This window comes from Camelina sativa, chromosome 17, assembly GCF_000633955.1.
Source record: "Camelina sativa cultivar DH55 chromosome 17, Cs, whole genome shotgun sequence".
NCBI classification, from domain to species: Eukaryota; Viridiplantae; Streptophyta; class Magnoliopsida; order Brassicales; family Brassicaceae; genus Camelina; species Camelina sativa.
The window spans coordinates 5,730,494-5,753,175 of record NC_025701.1 but is presented as its reverse complement, the minus strand read 5'-3'; the positions used below and the strand labels follow the sequence as shown (position 1 = coordinate 5,753,175).

At 32.3% G+C, this 22,682-nt stretch overlaps 5 protein-coding genes and 1 pseudogene across 5 annotated transcripts in view; 2 read left to right on the top strand and 4 right to left on the bottom strand.

Moving 5' to 3' along the window:
• The window catches only part of LOC104759193 (mitochondrial import receptor subunit TOM40-1-like), a 4,445-nt gene extending 2,226 nt beyond the window's left edge, over positions 1–2,219 (bottom strand). Inside the window, exons 1-2 of the mRNA XM_010482150.1 lie at positions 2,111–2,219; positions 226–298 (exon numbers count right to left, since the gene is read on the bottom strand). Coding sequence (XP_010480452.1) covers positions 226–298; positions 2,111–2,219 — 182 coding nt within the window. The remainder of the gene's footprint in view (positions 1–225; positions 299–2,110) is intronic.
• Positions 3,080–5,223, bottom strand: LOC104759192 (mitochondrial import receptor subunit TOM40-1-like). The gene is made up of 10 exons (XM_010482149.1): positions 5,106–5,223; positions 4,549–4,627; positions 4,411–4,465; positions 4,209–4,307; positions 4,079–4,126; positions 3,936–4,001; positions 3,651–3,773; positions 3,509–3,577; positions 3,330–3,413; positions 3,080–3,229 (listed from the first exon to the last, which is right to left on the bottom strand). The coding sequence occupies exons 1-10, from the start codon at positions 5,221–5,223 to the stop codon at positions 3,080–3,082; spliced, it is 891 nt and encodes a 296-aa protein (XP_010480451.1).
• LOC104759191 lies at positions 8,569–10,536 on the top strand (annotated as a pseudogene).
• LOC104755540 (serine/threonine-protein kinase PEPKR2) lies at positions 11,894–15,140 on the top strand. Its single transcript, XM_010477938.2, has 4 exons — positions 11,894–12,178; positions 12,480–13,305; positions 14,048–14,344; positions 14,511–15,140. The coding sequence occupies exons 2-4, from the start codon at positions 12,546–12,548 to the stop codon at positions 14,870–14,872; spliced, it is 1,419 nt and encodes a 472-aa protein (XP_010476240.1). The 5' UTR covers positions 11,894–12,178; positions 12,480–12,545; the 3' UTR covers positions 14,873–15,140.
• Positions 15,819–16,413, bottom strand: LOC104759190 (thionin-like protein 2). Its single transcript, XM_010482147.2, has 2 exons — positions 16,098–16,413; positions 15,819–15,973 (listed from the first exon to the last, which is right to left on the bottom strand). Exons 1-2 carry the CDS (start codon positions 16,411–16,413, stop codon positions 15,912–15,914), a joined length of 378 nt encoding a protein of 125 aa, XP_010480449.2. The 3' UTR covers positions 15,819–15,911.
• LOC104755539 (thionin-like protein 2) lies at positions 17,389–18,018 on the bottom strand. The gene is made up of 2 exons (XM_010477937.2): positions 17,631–18,018; positions 17,389–17,504 (listed from the first exon to the last, which is right to left on the bottom strand). The coding sequence occupies exons 1-2, from the start codon at positions 17,959–17,961 to the stop codon at positions 17,440–17,442; spliced, it is 396 nt and encodes a 131-aa protein (XP_010476239.1). The 5' UTR covers positions 17,962–18,018; the 3' UTR covers positions 17,389–17,439.

Here is a 22,682-nt window from a genome sequence, read left to right as displayed (position 1 = left end):
TATTTCTTTATTAAAATAATCCAATAACACGTTTTTCTGTTTTCTTTAATTTCAAATAAAAACCTTTGGGCCAAAGTAGGAAGCATCAAACATGTAATGTTCTGGACCCATCCATGAACTGTTTGACACAAGAATAAATAGGCTTAACGAGAAACAAACACCAAAAGATATGGAAAATAATTGTTAGCAAATATGACTGTAAAACATAAACATAACTAATCTCACCTGATATTCAACTTTTTATCAAAAAAGGCTGCGGAGTATTTCAAATAAAAACCCTTGAAATAACAAGGTAAATCTGCACAGGAATAAAAAAAAAAAACAAAAAAACTGGTTACAACAAGTTTGACAAAATGACGTTTGTTGACTACCAAGAAGTAAGGCAGACTTTGAATCAAATTCCGGATCAAATTGAACAATTTAAATTATACTACTAGATAGTTTCTACTACTATATGTAAATCTTGTAAGACCGCCTTGAAACGATTCGTGGAAAACAATTAGAAACGAAACAGCATATATAGCCTAAAGTGCTCGAACTTGGCCAATACAAAACAACACTAGACAGCTAATTAAATCTCTAACTAGGGATGTTAAAAGTGGGTAAAAACCCAGTGGGTACCCGAAACCCATGCTTAAAACTGGGTTTTGGGACCTGTTTTTTCTCTAAGAAATTAAATGGGTTAAAAATGGGCAGGTACCCAAAACTATAAAGTCTTACACGGGTTTACCCTATCAGTTATGGGTACCCATTGGGTTTTTTTTTTCTTTCTAATCACCTATACTTTTTTTTTGTCAAGTCTAATCACCTACACTAAACCTGCAAAATCACATTTTCCTACCAAAAACACAAAACACGAAAACTCGTTTTTCTGCCAAAACCGCAAAATTACGTTTTCCCGCCAAAACAGCAAAATTATATTTTCCCGTCAAACCGCAAAATCACGTTTTCCCGCCAAACTCGCAAAATCTCGTTTTACCTCCAAAACCACAAAATCTCTTTTTCCCGCCAAAATCGTAAAATCTTATTTTCCCGCCAAAACCGCAAAATCTCATTTTCCCGCCAAAACCGCAAAATCTCGTTTTCTCGCTAAAACCGCAAAATCTCGTTTTCCCGCCAAAACCGCAAAATCTCGTTTTCTCGCTAAAACCGCAAAATCTCGTTTTCCCGCCAAAACCGCAAAATCTCGTTTTCTCGCTAAAACCGCAAAATCTCGTTTTCCCGCCAAAACCGCAAAATCTCGTTTTCTCGCTAAAACCGCAAAATCTCGTTTTCCCGCCAAAACCGCAAAATCTCGTTTTCTCGACAAAATCGTAAAATCTCGTTTTCCCGCCAAAACTGCAAAATCTCGTTTTCCCACCAAAACCGTAAAATTATGTTTTTCCGCCAAAACTGAAAAGTCATATTTTTCTGCCAAAACTGCAAAATGTCGTTTTTCTACTAAAAACGCAAATTCTCATTTTTAAATATTTATTTAATTTAATATGAAATAAGCAAATTATGAACAAAACTTTAGTTTTATCTAATATATAATAATAAATTTTGTTTTATCTATTTAAAACAAAACTCTTTAATATATTTGCTATTCTTTATTTAAATTATATAAAATTATAAATTTTTGAAAATTGTTACAGATATAGTAAAATACACAAAATACATAATATAAATCACATTTGGTATCAAAAAGTTAAAGATAAAATTATATATAATATAAAATGCAAAATACATCACATAAGATAAATAATTCGGGTACCCACGGGTTTACCCACAAAACTAAAAATCCATTCGGGTTTATCCACTAGAAGCTAAAACCCATTTGGGTTTTCAAATTTGGGTTTTTTCTGGGCAGGTTTTTTTCGGGTTTGGGCTGGGTTGGGTTTTTAAACCCACGACAACATCTCTATCTCTAACACGCAATACAATGCACTCATGTATGAAGCCAGACTCTCATCGGATATCTCCAACACACAGTGATCAAGAAACCCATAGATTGATGAGATATCCCGGGAATTCAACAAGTTATGTACAGTGGAAAGTTAAAGAATTAGAATTTTGTTAGAAGGAAAATTTTAAAAAATCTCGATCGGCAAAGTTATTTATGATACTTAACTGAAAGCTTCCATATGGTCATCTTCATATCCATCAGGATGAGTGAGGTTCGAGTTATCAACTTTCTCATCGGCTTGTTCGGTCGTAGGCGGTGGTAAGAGATCCGCCATCGCCGCCGTTATTGTCCCGAGGTAGAAACGAATAACTAAAGGGTTTTCTTCAAGTTTGTTTAAGCTTTTGCTTGCAAAGCAAGACTTTTACCAAAGAGAGAAAAGGAAATGTACGAAGAGAAATTATACTAAAAAGCGCATAGAAAAGGTAAATGTCCAAAAAAAAAAAAAACGTCAAATATGTAAGAAGAAAATAAAATATCCTACTGTATATTAGTTGTAAATGATATGTGTACGTACTGGTTATGAAACTAAATAATCTGTTACAACTTTAGTTTGCATCACAGTCATGTTTGCATCATATTTTTTCTAGTCCCAATCACTTGTTTGGTAGAGGTAAAGTTTATCAACCTTCTCTCGAGCTGGAAACAAAGTACAAGAGGTTAATGAGAAAGGTGTAATCTTGCATGATTAATTCAAAGGTGTAATTTTGCATGTTTCAGTCTTTTTTTGGACTGTTTGTTAATTGCAGCTTATTGTTGATGCATCATTGAGCAAAGAAGAGATGAAAGTTAGAAGCATGTCTTGCACCAACAGAGTAGAAAGAGAGTATTGAATAATGAATGAATGAATAATGATTCCACGTTTTGTTTTTAGATTCTTGAAAGGGGTTTTCTAAAAAAAAGAAAAAATCTCTCAAAATCGCCAATTTTAGCAACTTCATCATGAATCTCTAATAAATGCAAACTAATCATACGAGGTCAAGAAGAATAACATTCATATTCATATGTATCTTCTCAAAAGTCTCACATACATAAAATTTTCAGTAACTTGTGAATTCAATAATTTAAAGTAGTTAATTCTTTTCTCCAGTCATTTACACGTGCGTTCATATCACTTATACATCTTTTCCGCAGTTCTTAACCATATGTTAAGCGCAAACCAAGCCTGTGAGCCATGTTCTTAAGATCCAAAGTTGCAGATAGAATACACCTGAGTCCCTCATTTAATTGTCTTTGAAGATGTGCAGATACAACACCGTCAGAATCAATCTTTCCCTGGACACGAGACTGAAACAAAAAAAACTCATAATATTAGAATTATTAAAACGGATTTATGAAAGACATTGTTTTCAATTCCCTTCAAATCTAAAAAATATAGCAAGATTACCAGTCTAGAATTGTAGTCATAGCCAACACTAGCTTTAACATCTCTTGAAAAGCAGTTGTACACAAAATCAGTGGCGAGTGAAACCTGATTATGAGCAAAAAGATACATTTGTGTGTCATGATTCTTATTATCTCATCGAGCTAGCTTAAAGATATAATTAAATGAGAATGTCTCATTACCTTCTTTGAAATCTTATGAACGTAGGTCATAAGTACATCACCACTGCTTTCAGCTTTAGCAGAGGCGACCTGTTCATAAAGAAAATTAAGTTCTCAATTATATAAGAAATGGTCCATATAATTTCTATCAATCAAGCATTACCATCTTATCGGTCTCGTATCTTGCAGCATAGCCTACAGACGTCTCTTGAGGCTCCCTGGTCCAGAAGAAATGACCACCCGAAGATGAGACACGACCAGCCAAATATAGACGGGGTGTCACACGCTGTACAACAATTTATAAAAAAAAAAAAACAATTTTTGCAGTAAAATTAGTAACATATGATGCAAACAGTCTTATTTTTTTTTCTTTTCTTTTGTATATGTGAGCTAATTGTTATTGAAGTATTAAAAAGCTTAGAACACAAACTGAGAGTAGCAAATTTACCTTGATATATGTTGCTCGAATTAGACCCGTGCCCCAGAGATGAACTTGAGCTCTATTGTTTGGAGTCTACAGAAATGTGAGTTAAAAAGAAATTATTCATCAAACATTTATCACAAAGATTCAAATAGAGATAAGTTCCTCACCACGTAATCAAAGCCGAGTAGTGTGTCGTACAAACGTGCCTCTCTCAGCTGGAAAAGAATGTAAGAATGTCAAGAGAAGATACACGATCGAATAATCACATTATCCTTAGTTGCAAGTTGCAACACTTACATCAAACAATGAAATCATAAACAACTGCTTGCTCATGATAGGGGCTATCACACTCGCAGTTAGTCTATCATGAGTAACAATTCCTTTAAACAAGACGACCTGCAACAATACATTTTATCTTTTGATTTCCACAAAGAAAGAAAAAATAAAATAAAAAAGGTAATGTTAATTAAATAATCCAATAACACGACCCAAATAAAACCTCTTGGAAATTGTAGGAAGCATCAAAAGCATAATGTTCTGGCCCCATCGATGAACTGTTTGACACAAGAATAAACACCAAAAGAAATGGAAAATAATTGTTTGCAAATCTGACTGTAAAACACAAACAAAATCTCACCTGATATCAAAGTTTTTATAAGAAAAGGCTGGGGAGTAGTTCCAATTAAAACCATCGAAATAATTTGGGTTTAAAGAAACTGCACCGAAATAAAAAAGAACTGGTTACAACAAGTTGACAAAATGACTTTTGACTACCAAGACAGACAGACTTTGAATCAAATCCGCATTAACTGAACCCATTTAAATCATACTACTAGATAGTTTCAACTGTATTAGTAAATCTCGTTAGACCACCTTGAAACGATTCATGGAAAACAATTAGAAACAAAACAGTATAGCCTAAAGTGCTCGAACTTGGCCAATACAAACAACACAAGACAGCTAATTAAATCTCTAACACGACAATACAATGCACTCATGAGGCCAGACTCTCATCGGATATCTATATCTCCATCAATTTTTCGTTTTCCAACTCACTGATCAAGATACCACTAGATTGACATATCCGGGAATTGAATAAGTTATGTACAGTGGAAAGCTAAAGAAAGAGAATGTTATTACAAGGAACAGAGCAAAAAAAATATCGATCGTTAAAAGCTATTTATGAGACTTAACCGTCAGCTTCTTTATCGACAATGTCATATACTATAGGACAAATGCGGCTCGAGTGATCAGTTTTCTCATCGGCTTGTTCCGTCGTAGACGATGGGAAGAGATCCGCCATCAACTCCATTCTCGTTGCTTGCAAAGGAAGAACTAAAAGGAAGAACTAAAAGGAAGATTTTCTTCAAGTTTGTTTGAGCTTTTTGCTTGCAAAGCAAGACCAAACAGAGAAAAGGAAATGTACTCTATATACATGATAAATTTTAAATATACACTAAAAAGCGCATAGAAAAGTTAAATTTCCAAAAAAGAAACGTAAAATATCTTATAGAAGGAAAGAAAATATCCATGACGTTAATATATGTGTAATCGAAACATACATGTCGTTAACACGAGAGGGCAATTAATTAATGTAATGAAAATTAACTAATGATATGGTATTTACAACTTATTTTGTTTAGTTACGTTAAGAATGATTAATTTCTTACAAAGCTTACAAAGTCAGATCTTATTTACTTAATACTTCATCTGTTTCATAATAAGTGTCATTTTGACACTTTGCACACAAATTAAGAAAACATATTAAAATATTATCTTTAAAATTGAAATTGACTCTTGATATTCTTTAATAAATATGAGGTTAAAGTTGGAAATTTAAGCTTAATTTTACATTGAAAATCTAAAATGACACTTATTTTGAAACAAAAAAATCAGGCTAGACACTTTTTGGTGAAACAGAGGGAATAACATTTTTGATTTTGGAGGTACAGTAAAACCTCTATAAATTAATAAAGTCGAGACCATGAAATTTTATTAATTAATAGAAGTTTTAATTTATCGATAAATTAATAATTATTAATTTATAGAGAGACTTTCCTAATTTGGTAAAAAATATTACAAATAAAATTTAATCTTTATAACTAATATTTTTATAAAAACAATTACAATGAAAATAACAATTATCATGTTTTGAAGATAGCACTCAAAGATTTTTATATAGTAAAAATATTTAAAATAAAATCTAATAAAAATAAATGTGTAGATATATACATATATTTAGATACCTTTATATAACTATTAATTTATATTATTGATGGGACCATATATTTACAAAGGAGTTTCACAAAAATTATTATTTTATTATATTATTGAATAGTGTCCAAAATTACATTAGTCCCAACTTGAAATTGGAGAAATTTATTAATTTATAAAAATTATTAATTTATCGAGTATTAATTATCAAAATTAATTAGTTGTTAGAGAAGTGACAGAAGAGGGGACTCAAAAGTCAAAACATAGTAAAAAAAAAAAACCAGAGCACTTCCGGTATTTGATTTATACCGTGTGAAATTAAACCGGTTATTGATAAAGGATTATTGAACCGGGTTTTCTTTCTTCTCCCAAAGCTCGCTCGTTCGTCTCCGTGGAGGTGGGAAAAGGGCCATTTCATACCCGTACACACTCCAAAAGTGCGAATTGCTACCTGTACAAACAAGAAGTGCCAATTTAAACATTTACCATAAAACATTTCAAATTTCATACATGTACTCACAAAATCGAGCCAATTGCACAGTCCACGTTAACGAAATTAAGTCAACCGTTATAGAAACTGCAAAACGACGTCGTTTTGATACGTTTTTCTCGCAAAAAGCTGTAGAAATTTGACACTCCAGAGATTTGAACTCATGACCTCACATGTGTTTTGCATAGGACCAATGTTTTAAAATCCGACCCGGATGACGAACCGGACTACCTCTCGGGTCACCGGGTCACCGGGTCAACCGGGTTCGACCACGGGTCAATCGCACATCTGCAGAAATCTTCGAACACACATATGTATCCCCTTTCACGCCATCAAGATGGTGTTTCATCATATTATCACTTTGGGTCTTTTGATTGAATGACATACGGCCAAGCAATATCACTTTTTCTTCGGACTGAACGGTTTGCAGCTGCTTTTTCTTCATAGTTTTCCACTTCCTCTCTTACCATTTCCTGTTAAATTCACAACATAGAAATATAAAACACAGATCTGAAAAAGATTATACTAATAGTCTAATATTCTAAATCAATTAAACACATGATAATCACAAATAAAGATGAATTTTCAGAATAATAGAGAAAGATTAATATAGAACAACCAACGGTTTCTTACGCAAAGTATGAGAGATCAGAGATGACAAATAAGTTGAAGATGAGAGGTGTGCCATCGAAACTCTAAAGGAATAAAAGGTTTTAAAATAATTGAAACTGTGAAACTTTATATTTTTTTCCAAAAATCAACTGAATTTTTTTGAACCACTAACCGGCCGGGTCAACCGATTCACCGGGTCACGGGTTAATAGCGGTTTTTTTCTGGGTTTTGCCGGTTTTATTACTACCGGTTATTAGTACTATTTCCGAACCGGTGAAGTCTCCGGGTCGCAGGTTAACCGGTCAGACCGGCCGGTCCGGGCCGGGCGTGAAAACATTGCATAGGACGTAACCAATTGATCCAACAACAATTCTCGACAATATGATACAAATTAATCCTCATAAACCTAACATAACATCCATCGAAATCGAAATTTTTTTTGGAAATTCACACTCTCGTGTGTCGAACCCGCGATCTCAGATTTTAATAGCATAGGACATAACCAATTGATCCCACAACATTACTCGGTTATATGATACAAATTTATCTTTATAAACCTTAAATAGATCTAAGTCCCAATTAAATGAAATAATTTTATTTATATTTATAAATTAAATATAACTGAGAATATAAACATAAATTTGTATAACTGATAAATTTATATTTAAATTATAAATTATAAATTTATAACTGAGAATTAAATATAAATTTATAAATTAAATATAATTGAAAATATATTTATATTTAAATTAAATTAATTTATATTTATAAATTAAAAGAAATATTTATAAACCTTAAACCTTATGAAGCAAATTTGGCTGAATATTAATTAATTTTATTTAATTTAAATATAAATTTATTCTCAGTTATATTTAATTTATAAATTTATATTTAATTCTCAGTTATAAATTATAAATTTATAAATTTATCAGTTATACAAATTTATCTTTATATTCTCAGTTATATTTAATTTATAAATATAAATAAAAATATTTCATTTAATTGAGACTTAGATTTCTTTTAGGCTTATGAAGATAAAATTGTATCATATAATTGAGTATTGTTGTGGGATCAACTGGTTAAGTCATATGCTAAACACGTAAGAAATCGCGGGTTCGACCCATGAGAGTGTTAATTTCCTAAAAAAAATTCGATTTCGATGGATGTTACGTTAGGTTTATGAGGATTAATTTGTATTATATTGTTGAAAATTGTTGTTGGATTAACTGGTTACGTCTTATGCTAAACACACATGAGGTCATGAGTTCGAATCTCCAGAGTGTTGAAATTCCATAATTTTTTGCGAAATGTATGAAATGGCCCTTTTCCCGTGGAGGTTTACAGAGCAAAAACACGAACAAACTCAGCTGAAGAAACGATGATGATAAGGAGATCGATTGCTTTAAATTTGAAAGCTTTGAGATTGGTCCAGCCTCATCTCTTGGAGACAGGTACTCTTAGAACTGATTTGCTCTGTAGCCTTTCTGGGTTCTTCTTGTCTAGCTTCGACCGAGACTTTTCTGATGTTAGCAATGGTAAAGTCTGTTTTAGAGAGAGATTGAGGAATGGGATTGTTGATATTAAGGAAGCTGATGCTGTTGATCTGTTTCAAGAAATGCTTCGGTCTCGTCCTCGTCCTACTCTTGTTGACTTCAGTAGGTTGTTTAGCGCCGTTGCAAGAACAAAACAATTCAATCTCGTTTTAGATTTCTGCAAGCAGATGGAACTGAATGGGATTGCACATAACATCTACACTTTCAACATTATGATCAATTGCTTTTGCCGGTGTTGTAAATCTTGTTTCGCTTATTCTGTTTTGGGAAAAGTTATGAAGCTTGGGTATGTGCCTGACACAACCACGTTTAACACTCTGGTTAATGGACTCTGTCTCGAGGGTAAAGTGTCTGAAGCTGTGGGTTTAGTTGATAAGATGGTGGAAAACGGATGTCAACCCGATGTGGTTACTTATAATTCAATTGTGAATGGGATATGTAAATCAGGAGATACTTCTTTGGCCTTGGATTTGCTTAGAAAGATGGGAGAAAGAAATGTTAAGGCTGATGTGTTTACTTATAGTACAATCATTGATAGTCTTTGTAGAGATGGTTCCATGGAAGCTGCGATTAACCTTTTCAATGAAATGGAACGGATAGGTATCAGATCTAGTGTTGTTACGTATAATTCTCTTGTTGGAGGTCTTTGTAAAGCTGGTATGGAAAGAAGGTACACAGTTGCTGAAGGATATGTTGAGTAGGAAGATTACTCCAGATGTCATCACTTTCAATGTGTTGATTGATGTTTTTGTCAAAGAAGGGAAGCTTCAGGAGGCTAACGAATTGTACGAGGAGATGATCACGAGAGGCATATCTCCTAATACTATTACTTATAACTCCTTGGTGGATGGGTTTTGCATGCAGAGCCGCCTTAGCGAGGCTAAGGATATGTTGGATCTTATGGTTCGGAATAATTGCAGTCCTGATATCGTGACTTTTACAAGTCTCATAAAAGGATATTGTAAGGTGAAAAGGGTTGAAGATGGTATGAAACTCTTCCGCAAGATTTCTAAGAGAGGCTTGGTTGCCAATACAGTTACCTATAGCATTCTTGTCCAAGCGTTTTGTCAATCCGGGAAACTAAAGATCGCAGAGGAACTTTTCCAAGAAATGGTTTCACGCGGTGTTCGTCCTGATGTTATGACATATGGTATTTTGCTTGATGGTTTGTGTGACAATGGGAAGCTTAAACAGGCGTTGGAAATTTTTAAGGATTTGCAAAAGAGTAAGATGGATCTTGATATTGTTATGTATACAATCATCATTGAGGGGATGTGGAAGGGTGGAAAAGTGGAAGATGCATGGCATTTATTCTGTAGCCTACCTTGTAAAGGATTGAAGCCTAATGTTAGGACATACACCGTGATGATTTCAGGATTATGTAAGAAAGGGTCACTGCCTGAAGCAAACATCTTGCTTAGAAAAATGGAGGAAGATGGGAATGCGCCAGATGATTGTACATACAACACACTGATCCGGGCACATCTCCGAGATGGTGACTTAAGTGCATCAGCTAGACTTATTGAAGAAATGAAGAGTTGTGGGTTCGCAGCAGATACTTCCACTGTTAAGATGGTTATTGATATGTTAACGAGTGGTGAATTGGAGAAAAGCTTTCTAGATATGCTTTCTTAATGGTTTGGTGTTTTTCCTTAGATGGTTTCTCGTGGTGTTCCTCCTAATATTGTGACTTACAAAATTTTGCTGGATGGTTTGTGTGACAATGGAGAAGTAAAAAAAGCATTGAAAATATTTGAAAAAAATCCAGAAGAGTAAGATTTGCAATGTACCTTGTTTAAACAACTCTCAAAACACTAAACAGCGCTCTGAGCACTTGCAAATAAGATACAAGAAAAATAAAATTCACAAGAGTAACATTTCTCTCTAACGAGGAGTATTTGACTTGTCTTTAAAACTCAGCTAAACCAATTCCGGTATAGATTTGATTGAGCCGGTTTAATCTAAGCTCCGTGTCCCATTGCCGCCTCTATATGAATTAATATAACTTCCTTTTATCCTTTCTTTCTTGGAGAACTGGTAACTTAAAATTATAGAATTAATTATATTGTATGTCTTATTGAGAAACCCAAACTTTCTATGATAAGATGTTTTATTATTTTTCAATCTCTAGTCATTAAAATATATATATATATATTTACACGTTATATGTCTAGACATTAATATGTATATTTTTAAAGATTAACATTTTGTTTTTGTTAATATTCAAGTTATTTTCTAGAAATAAATCCAAATTTCCTTTAGTTTTTTTTTTTCAAAATGAATTCAAGTTTCTCTTACGTATCTTCTCAATCAATATAGGCTTGTTCACCAAGATCAAATTTTATTAGTCCATAAATTTATTAGGGTTTACTTTTCTTCCTCAACGCTTTACAAATACGCTTGAATTAGATTTATTTTGTTTCAGCAGTTTTTGAAAACTAAGTTTTAAAGCTTATAATTGAAGACAGGATTCATGGCTTCTTTACCCAAAGATGATGCAGTTCGAATCAATGAGAACGTTGAGATAAGAAAGTCTATTACAGAATTGGAGTTAGGAGTTCAAAATCTTACAGCAAAAATTCAAGAGATGATCGTACAACAAGACCAATATGCTGCAAGGACTGGCAAGATCAAGGGTGAATATTTTTCTTTGGATTAACTGCAGGTGTAACTGCATCTATCGTCCTCGTCATCGTGGGAGCCTTTATGTTAGAGTCATAATATCGATTGTATCGGTACAAAGATTAATATTATTATCCTCTTTTTATATAAAAAAACATACATTATGATGCTTAGTTGATAGGACTTATAAATTTTTTTACTTATAAATTTTTGATAAAAATATGCGATATTTGAACGCTGCTCGTATTGAAATATGCGATATTTGAACGCTACAACATATCAAAACAAGAGTAACAAACAAACTGAAATAATTGTGAAATAACATTAGACAGGTCAAAATCGAGAAGGAGAAGAAGGTTAAAAGATAAACCGGTTATATAACACGACCGACATTGTACCGGTTAAGGGAGATTATATAACACTGTTGTATATCACACAATCTCTCTCTCTCTCTCTCTCTCTCTATCTCTCTCTAATTGTATGTTGGTTATATATATATATATATATATATATCTCTAAACGAAGATCTGCATGATTTGGGATTTAGCTTTTTTCTTTTTGTTTTGTTTCCCCAAATATCGCGGCTTCATCGAGATTGCTCTAGGGTTTCTCCGCTTCGATCTTGGCTAAGCTGTTATAACAATCTTATATGGATTCTGTGTGAAGCTTAGTATATTCCTCTCTAATTCAATTGAACGGCGGTAATTTCGCAATCGGATTCGCTTCATTTAGGTTCTCCATCTGTGGGTGTCTCTTTTCTGATCGGCTTCGTCGAGGTTCGTTATCTTACCCTAATTAGCTGAGCTCGATCCTATTTCTGTAAATACCTTTGATTAAAGGAATTGAGTTTTGGGTTTTGCTGTTTCGATCTAGCATTCTTCTTCTTCTTCTTTTATCCGTGTAATGGGTTTCGCGCTAAAATCTCTTGGGGAGCTTCTGAGTCATTAAAGTTGCGTTTTTTTTGTTCTTTTGTTGCTTTGTAGGGTGAACTTTTGTAAATGTATACATTTGTGTTGATTTGTGGCGTTGTAGTTGTTGGTTTTGATGGAACTGATTCGTTTGTTTCTGATTTTGCAGGAGGAGGAGACCTGTTATTTTTTTTCTTATGTAAGTGATTTTTTTGATACTCGTTATATCTGTGGGATGAGGAAGAAGCGGAAAGGTAGTGAAACTGAGGGTTGGGAGAATTTACCAGAGGATCTGTTATGTTCAACTGCTTCACGATCATCCAACTTCAGGTCGCATTTCTCATTAGAGGGTTACGCTAGACTCAAGAAGCGTTGCAAGGAGAATGATGATGAAGCTGTGGAGTCTGTTGGTTCTTTTAAGAGACGAATTGCTGGTGTTGCTACTGCACCTCCTTGTGGTGCGTCGTCTTTGGTTTCGTCAGGAAGAGGTTTGAAGAGGAAGATTGGGTGCATTGATGTTTCCACTCAGACTGGTAGGAAGAATAAAATTGACGATGATTATGTCTTTGGTCGGAATATTGGGAAAGGCAAATTCGGGTCAGTCAGGATTTGTAAGTCTAGGAAGAATGGGACCGAGTTTGCTTGTAAGACTCTGAAGAAAGGGGAGGAGACTGTTCACCGGGAAGTTGAGATTATGCAACATTTATCTGGTCATCCTCGTGTTGTCACATTGCATGCTGTTTATGAAGAGTCGGATTGTTTTCATCTTGTGATGGAGCTTTGTTCAGGGGGACGTTTGATTGATCAGATGGTTAAGGTGGGCAGGTATTCTGAGCAGCGAGCAGCTAATATATTCAAAGACCTCATGCTAGTCATCAGTTATTGCCACGAGATGGGAGTTGTGCACAGAGATATCAAACCAGAGAATATTCTCCTAACTGCTGCAGGGAAGATACAGCTGGCTGATTTCGGCCTCGCCATGAGAATTGCTAAAGGTAAATTATATTCAGACGTTACTGTTTCCCTAGTAATTTGTGTATGCAATTTTAAATGCTTCTATACATTGTAGTGACTTTTACAAATTTGTCAAGTGCAATGACTTCATTGTTTATGGGACATAGCGGCTTGATACTGTTAAGCTATAAATTTCGCATGAAATCAGTGTCTAACAGTACTGGTTGTAAAAAATCTAATGATCCCCAAAATCTGATATGTCAGTATGAAATTTAACTGTCCTGTGTTTGTCTTTTTCTCTAGTAGGTTAAGTTGCAATTGTCTGGGTAATGAGTCTACTTTTCTTGACTGTACACTAGATGATGAGATCTAGTCGTCTATGACAAAGGTTGATAGCAGCTGTACATGCTTTACTATCACTTTGAGTAAAGTATTCGTTATGTCGTTATTACTGGCAAGTTATGGTTCATCTTCTCTTCTCTATGGCTTAGCGTTTGACATAGTGTACTTGTGATAAGAGTTTGACCTTTTCTCTGTAGCTTAANACTAGATGATGAGAGCTAGTCGTCTATGACAAAGGTTGATAGCAGCTGTACATGCTTTACTATCACTTTGAGTCAAGTATTCGTTATGTCGTTATTACTGGCAAGTTATGGTTCCTCTTCTCTTCTCTATGGCTTAGCGTTTGACATATTGTACTTGTGATAAGAGTTTGACCTTTTCTCTGTAACTTAATTGTGCTGTCAAATTTTTGCTTACATGTTTGTTCATTGGTTTGTACAGGTCAAACGCTGTCAGGATTGGCAGGAAGTCCTGCTTATGTTGCACCTGAAGTTCTTTCTGAAAATTATTCAGAGAAGGTCGACATTTGGAGTGCAGGTGTCCTCTTATATGCTCTCTTGTCTGGTGTACTCCCTTTTAAGGGAGACTCATTGGATGCCATTTTCGAAGCAATAAAAAACGTGAAGCTTGATTTCAACTCGGGAGTGTGGGAGTCTGTATCCAAACCTGCCCGTGATCTCTTGGCGAGAATGCTAACAAGGGAAGAATCTGCCAGAATCACAGCGGATGAAGTACTAAGTAAGCCTTTTAACCTATTCCAGCTTCTTTAATTGTAGATGCCCATTTAATGATTCAGTGTTGCTGGATATTTTGTTCGTCTATGTTTGATACTTGAACCTTGATTTTATTCTGGAATGTGTTAGTAGTGAGGGTAAACTGACTTAATATTCCAATTTTGTTTCAGGGCATCCATGGATACTCTTTTACACAGACCGGACACTCAAGACAATGTGTATTAAGTCAAAGCACAAGAGTCAAGCAGGATCTCCTCAGTGCGTTAAGAATCGCAGTCCCACAAAGAAAACTGACGTAAACAGAACTAACAGAGAAAAGGAGACAACATCTGATTCACCAACTGATTCATTCTCCAACACAGAGGAGGAAGAAGATGAGAGCGGTGTGGTCGATGTGCTTGTTGTTGCAATCTCCAACGTAAGGATCTCAGAACCAAAGAGAAGCAGAGTCTGTAGTCCCACCAATAACCCCATTGAGCAGCAACACTCTTCTAACTTGACCACGACTAATACACTCTGTCGAGCTTTCTGACAGACAAGCTTCAGACTTATAGCCCCACATGCACATGGGCATTGTCCAAACCACAAGCCACAACAAGCTACGGTTTCTCCACGATCTTAGTGACTCTTATGTCATAATAGCTCCCTAATAGTTGGATTTGATATTGATTCTGTGTTTTTTCCTCTTCTACATCTCTCTGACTATGACTATGTACAGATCATGTAAATAGAATATGATAAACAAATGATTGATCCAATTTTGGATCGGAGTTATCAGGTGTTGGTTCGACTTTCATAAATTTTGGAAGCAAAAAGCATGTCTATACTTTTACGTACAATACCAAATCGTTAAAATTTAGGAAAATAATAATAATCCTCAGGCGCATCGAGACTTCCTCTGATTAAGCATGAAATATGTCTGAGGACTCAAGTGATACCACCACCCATGCCTAGAATACGCATAAACCATTGTGTTAAAAGTGTGAACGCCTGGTGAAAGCACATCCAACATATCCATGTAAGATGTTTCATATGAGTCGAACAAACCCTTGTAGCAATTGGGAGTGAGCAATGAATTGAATTTGACAGAGAAGTCAATAACAAACAAAAAGTCTAAATCTTTAACGCATTGAAGTATCATGAAGCAGATGAGCATAGGCACGTTGCAGGCGATTCCATCCTTACTTAAGACATTGAGGAGGGATGCACATCCATACAGTCTTGTGGAAATTGGGATAGGGATGATCAAGATGATGATCATGCACTGAAGAGGGAGAGCTGGAGAAAGTGAATGTTTTGAGGGAGAAAAACTTGTTGCTGTTTTTGTTCTTGTTGTTGTGCCCTATATGTATATTGTTTTCTGATTTAACGTATTTTAATTATAAACTTAGGCTCTGCCCACAAAAGAAACAGAGAGCAGTAGGAAGAAAGAGTTTATTTATTTATTAATATATATAATCAAAACCGATTTGCTTGCATTAATGTGACATAAATATTCGTGGTGATTGATACAAACAACAAACTTAAACGGTTCATATCATTTTTTAGATCGTTAAAAAAACTAGGATTATTTAGTTCTTAGTGGAGCACTTGTCCGAGCATGAATCCACACAGTCCGCAACTTTTTCTACATCTGCTCATGCCACAAACAACAACAAACCAAACAATAATAAATCTGATGTTGATAAAATGTCAATTAAAAAAAAAATATATACCCAAAATCTTACTATAACACAACACAAAATGAAAAAACTTACTCGGATTTTGGATAGAAGAAAGGGAAACACAGTGATGAGCGGCACAACCGAGTTTGCAGTAGTAATCAGTATGATCGATTTCGTTTGTTGAAACCATCTGTGAAGGAGGAGAAGACATTTGAGGAAAAAGACAGGTTCCCACACACGTTAATGGACACCACAAATTTTTTGGAAACGTCTTCTTGTAGAGACAACCCACAACACAACCACCGTAACAAGTTTTGAAAGGAGAAGGTGGAGGTGGAGCTTGAGCTTCTGCCTCAATCAGAAGGTCTCCCATTACCATCACTATCATCATTGTCACAAACATCACCATTCTTTGGCACTCCATCTTTTTCTTCTTCTTTCTTTTCAAGTATATAGAGAATGTATTATAAAAGTTGGTGGTGGTAATCTGTGTTGTTGTTGGTTGTTTATATAGATGGACTCTTGATTTGCTTTACTTAGTTATAATGGGTAACATATATTTTTTTTCAATTCATTTCTCATTTGAAGATGATATTTATATTGTTCCGTTAATGGCATAAAAATATGCATTAACGTAAAATTTTCAGCCTTTTTAATGCAGATACATACTTTAATCCATGATTCTGTACAACTAATTGATCAAAATCAAATCCATTTAATGTTTGGTGTTGCTGGATCTTTTGTTCGTCTATGTTTGATACTTTAATCTTGATTTTATTCTGGAATCCATTAGTTGTGAGGGTGAACTGACTTAATATTCCAACTTTTGTTTCAGGACATCCATGGATACTCTATTACACAGACCGCACACTCAAGACAATGTGTATTAAGTCAAAGCACAAGAGTCAAGTGGCATATAACACTGCCTTTAGTGGTCTGTTTGACAATAATATGTCCTCAAGTGGACGTTCTACTGGAAATAATGATTGAAGAGGGTTGTCAACCAAATTCAGTTACTAAATCTACAATTGTCAGCGGATTCTGCAAGAGTGGTCTTACTGAAACTGCTATAAGGTTTCTTAGAATACTGGAGGTAGACAACGACGAAGAGGTCAGTGTTGTCTTGTACAGAGTCATTATCGACTCATGGATTGTATGAGACAAGATGGAAATTTTTTAAGATTAATTCTGTTAACACGTATAGTATATAATGTATATTGTATATTTGTATATTGATTAACGTATTTTCATTAAAACGTAGCAGAGAGCAGTACGAAACTAGAGTTTTATTTTTTATTTTTTATAATCATAACCGATTTGTATGCATTAATGTGACATAAATATTCATCGTGATTGATACAAACAACAAACTTAAACGGTTCATATCATTTTTTAGATCGTTACTTTATTACAATTAAAAAAAAAATAACTAGGATTATAAGTTCTTGGTGGAGCACTTGTCTGAGCATGAATCCACACAGTCCGCAACTTTTTCTACATCTGCTCATGCCACAAACAACAACAAACCAAACAATAATAAATCTTATGTTGATAAAATGTCAATAAACAAAAAGAAAAAAAAACCCATAATCTTACGATAATACAACAAAAGAAGAAAAAACTTACTAGGATTTTGGATGGAAGAAAGGGAAACACAGTGATGAGCAGCACAACCGAGTTTGCAGTAGTAATCAGTATGATCGATTTCGTTTGTTGAAACCATCTGTGAAGGAGGAGAAGGCATTTGGGGGAAAATACAGGTCCCCACACACGTTAATGGACACCCCAAGAAACTTGGAAACGTCTTCTGGTAGAGACAACCCACAACACAACCACGGTAACAAGTTTTGAAAGGAGAAGGTGGAGGTGGAGCTTCAGCTTCTGCCTCAATCAGAAGGTTTCCCATTACCATCACTATCATCATTGTCACAAACATCACCATACTTTGGCTCTCCATCTTTTTTTTTTCTAGTATATAGAGAATGGTATTATAAAAGTTGATGAGGAAATTGTGTGTTACTTGTGAATGTGGTGGTGGTAATCTGTGTTGTTATTGTTTGTTTATATAGATGGACTCTTGATTTGCTTTACATTTATAACGGGTAATATATATTTTTTACAATTCATTTCTCATTTGAAGATGATATTTATATTGTTCCGTTAATCGCATAAAAGTATGCATTAACATGAAACTTACATGAATCTGTACAGCTGTGAGCCGAGAACAAATAGAGAAACAATTTTATTTTATTTTTTATTTTGGTAATGATCCACAATTGTTTTATTTGAAACCAAATAAACAATATCTTCTTATTTTCTAAATAAACAGCCAAATTTCACGAGAACAAAGAGAGTTATATGTGCCTCTAAATTGTCAGGGCCGAGCTCTATTTAAATATATTGACAGCAAAAACTACATATAATCATGTGTAATAAAAATCTTTTCCGTTAGTCACACATGTTTGATTATATTTTACTAGATAAGGCCCACGTTATAACGCGGGTAAAAAAAAAATATTGAGAATAATTAAATAGTAGTATACATGTTTTAAAATTTTATCTTATAACATTTTAATATTGAATATGAACCATTCATATTTTATTTTAATACTCCCTCAGTTCTATTATATAAGAGTTTTAAGACCTTTTTGCTCTATTTTATAACAATTTCTCAAATTTCTATGTATAATTTTTATTAATATAACAATTTATAACTATTTGAACTATGCAGTATATTTTTCTATTGGTTGAAATTTTATAAATGACATAATATTTACTGTTATTAATCTTTGTGTTTTTACCCAAAAACTCTTATAGGACAAGAAGTGCCATTTAAATATCTACTAGGATATATCCCGTGCTTAAAGCACGGATCAACATTTTAAAAAAAATTATAATATAATAATAAAAATTATTGTTTTTTTAAAAAATTATTTTGTTTGAGATAATATTTATTTTTAATTGTTATGTAAATCTATTAGTTTATTTGAATACTAATTATTTTAGAATATTATAGTATTTTATTTTTGACGTATTATTACAGTTTTATATTGTTTATTTGTTGTATTTGCATCATATTTTGTGAAATATAAAATAGTAATTTTAATATTATAATTGTGAGTAAATAAAAATTATTAATTTATCATCTATATAAATTTAGTTTTACCAACCCGCCAATGTGGAAATTAAAACACACATTTTCATACATTGAGTAATATATCTTCGTTTTAAAAAATTCAAATCACAACATATGCAGAAAAATATGCATTTTATTAATTATAAGTATTATATGAAAGTTCTAAACAATTTGTAAATAAAATAAAATAAAGATGATAGGAGAATAATAATTTGAAATCTTAACAAAATCTTCGAATTTAGTTATTAAAAATAATTGTATTGTATATTTGGATATAAAATCTTAGTTTTTAAAATTCTTATTGGTTTATATATTTAGAAAAAAAATAATTAGTAATTTCGTCCATTATTTATTAGAGAGAGAAAATATTTTTTTAGATAATTTTTTAGATTTTTTAATATTTGATATGTGAGTATTTTTTATTTTTTATTTAATTTTATTTATTTAAATTAGTTAATTAAGCTTAATTAATTTAGTCTAATGGTAATTGAACGTAATTTTTACACATTTTAAGGTTAGTTTCATATTTGTACTTCTCAATTAATATAGTAGGATATCATCATAATTAACCATAATTTAAGTTTAATTATACATTTCATCTTATGCATAGAACTAAATATTTTATATCAAACGCAATTAATACATCATATCAAACTTATATCTTAGTAAGAATTGAAAATATAAATAAAAATTAAAAGATATAATTCGCAAAAAAACTGAATCAATATTATTTAAGATTTATTTGTTATGTTGTTATCTCATAAGTACTAATTTTATCTCATGTCATAATCAATTTTAAATGAGTGAAATTAATAAAATAAAAACAGATATACAGATATTAGAGACATTCTCATCAAATAACTGAAGATTCATTCATATAAATTATAATCTATATCTTATGTTTTAACATATGCATTACAAAAATACATGTGTTGAGATTATACAATCAAACATAAAAAATATTACTAATATTCTTAAATGATTTTTTTTAAATGATACATATTAATATTTGAAAATTTTTAAATCTGGAATAAATTCTATCATTGGACATTCAGTTTAGTAATCACATTTAACTATATATTTCATCGTAAAACCATAATTCACTTTTTCATAGATTAGAGTTAAAATTTTAATTAAAAAAATAACATGAGCATCATATGAGATTATATGTATATTGGTTAGTATTTAACTTTAATGATAAAAATAATCAGTAAAAAATCAGTTACCATCCACAAAAATTTTGAAAATCCAAAAATATCCTAAATATTATTCTTTTATATGTTATAATTTCATAAGTAATACTTTTGTCAATTTTCATCAATTAACCAAAAATTTATTCCTACAAACTCATTTTTTTTAGGCTTCTCATATTACTACATGCAGTAAAATCTTTAAAATAAAATATTTAAAACTATACTAATACACATCATGTATTAAAAAATTTTCTTTTTTTAAAAAAATTTCTTTTTAAGTTCATTACTCTTTCAAGGTTTTGTGTGCATACTTACAATAAAAATTTATATTACAATGATTAATACAATTTAGATCTGACTTAAGTTATGTTAAATAACGTATGGTATTCTTTCTAACTTTGTTATTCATTATTTTATTGATTAATATACATGCTTTATTAATTTGTTTTTGATTACACATGTCAAATTTTATTGGAAACACATGTATAAAATAATTAGCATACAATAAAAAATATATTGATTTTGTTAGTTTTCCTTTTTGATTTAGAAAAATATATTTTTAAAATATAAACATGTAAAATTCTGTAAATATAATTAGCTGTCCTACTACGTTTACAACAAAATAATTTTTTTGACATGTGTCAATATCTAATTAATATATTTGACACGTGTCACGATATGGTATTCTTTCTAACTTTGTTATTCATTATTTATTAATTAATATACATGCTTTATTAATTTGTTTTTGATTACACATGTCAAATTTTATTGGAAACACATGTATAAAATAATTAGCATACAATGAAAAATATATTGATTTTGTTAGTTTTTCTTTTTGATTTAGAAAAATATATTTTTAAAATATAAACATGTAAAATTCTGTAAATATAACTAGCTGTCCTATTACGTTTACAACAAAATAAAATTTTTGACATCTGTCAACATCTAATTAATATATTTGATACGTGTCATGATCTCGTTAATTAGTAATTTTGACATCAAACTTTATATAATAAGATATCTTTGTTGGTGGCCTAACGATAAAACTAGTAGAAAATAACATTACATAAACTATGCATGCTCTGAAAAAATTATGTATATTTTTTGACGAATTTTTTTATTAAACCTTTTTGTACGTATAAATTATGTGACATAATCATCTAGTTTTAGATTATAAATTGTGTAGAAATATTTTCTGACATTTCGCATACAGTTACCTCCCCATAAGTTAATCATGCATAGGTGCATTACCGTAGTATATACACAGTTTGTGAGTAGTTATTGAATGTTTAAAACTGTATACTTATTGGGATCTATTGTGAGGTTTAGACCACAGTTTGACGATGTCGTAGTACATGTTCATGGATAAAGACTTAACATTTAAATAAACAAAAAATGGTCGTAGATAATATTCAGATCAAATATTACAGCTGAATAGTGAATAGTTGTGTTCGGTTCGTCAAGTCAGCCCTTATAGTGGAAGCGATTGCGGTCCTCCAAGCGATCCAAGACGCAAAAACCCTCGGTCTATCGAAACTCTCAGTAGCTTCAGATTGCAAACAATTAATTGAAGCCAAACTCCATGGGATCATATTTGATATCCTGATCTTGTCATCGTCCTTCCAACAAATTAGGTTTTCTTATGTCTCTAGGAATTGTAATCGAGATGCTTTGGCAAAGCAGACCCTCCAACTTCTTGTACCATATCCGGTTTAGCATCAATTAAAGAAATCCTTGCTTGCACAAAAAAAAAAAAAGTTGTGTTTGGTTCACTTAGAGTACTTATCGATCTATTAAATTAATTAACGAAATCAATAATATGTATGACTTGCAAAAAGAAAAAAACACTCATTTGGTTTGAATTTTGTGTCAATACAGAATCAATAATTCATTATACGATTTTAATTTGATTTTTATTCAAGTAAAATCTTTATATATATATATATATATATATATATAAGTTTGTCTTATCCTTGGAGCATTGTTCCAACCATGGATCCACACAGGTTGCAACTCATCAATAGTATGTTTTTTTTTGTTTTTATTGTCAAAAAAAAAAAAGTCATTTAAATGGATATTGCAAGGCAGGAAGACTAGTTGATGCAATGCAACTGTTTCATGAGATGTGGCATCAGAGAGACTTTGCTCCCAACTCAGTCACTTACACTACTTTAATCCAAGGTTGTTGCAAAGCAGGCCAGGCAGATAAAGCCCTCGAATTTATCGAGATGAGTAGGGAGATAACTGGAGCATGCATTAATGTGACATAAATATTCATCGTGATTGATACAAATAACAAATTTAAACGGTCCATCTCATTTTTTAGATCGTTACTTTATTACAATAAAA

Excerpts from the sequence above, each read along its gene's own strand:
- LOC104759192 (XM_010482149.1), bottom strand. The coding sequence starts at position 5,223 with ATGGAGTTGATGGCGGATCTCTTCCCATCGTCTACGACGGAACAAGCC. Across the intron at positions 4,127-4,208 it reads TTATGATTTCATTGTTTGAT|CTGAGAGAGGCACGTTTGTA; the intron begins GTAAGTGTTGCA and ends ATTCTTTTCCAG. Across the intron at positions 3,414-3,508 it reads TTCATAAGATTTCAAAGAAG|GTTTCACTCGCCACTGATTT; the intron begins GTAATGAGACAT and ends GCTCATAATCAG.
- LOC104755540 (XM_010477938.2), top strand. The coding sequence starts at position 12,546 with ATGAGGAAGAAGCGGAAAGGTAGTGAAACTGAGGGTTGGGAGAATTTA. Across the intron at positions 13,306-14,047 it reads CGCCATGAGAATTGCTAAAG|GTCAAACGCTGTCAGGATTG; the intron begins GTAAATTATATT and ends TGGTTTGTACAG. Across the intron at positions 14,345-14,510 it reads CACAGCGGATGAAGTACTAA|GGCATCCATGGATACTCTTT; the intron begins GTAAGCCTTTTA and ends ATTTTGTTTCAG.
- LOC104759190 (XM_010482147.2), bottom strand. The coding sequence starts at position 16,413 with ATGGTGATGTTTGTGACAATGATGATAGTGATGGTAATGGGAGACCTT. Across the intron at positions 15,974-16,097 it reads TTCTTCTATCCAAAATCCGA|ATGTAGAAAAAGTTGCGGAC; the intron begins GTAAGTTTTTTC and ends TGGCATGAGCAG.
- LOC104755539 (XM_010477937.2), bottom strand. The coding sequence starts at position 17,961 with ATGGAGAGCCAAAGTATGGTGATGTTTGTGACAATGATGATAGTGATG. Across the intron at positions 17,505-17,630 it reads TTCTTCCATCCAAAATCCTA|ATGTAGAAAAAGTTGCGGAC; the intron begins GTAAGTTTTTTC and ends TGGCATGAGCAG.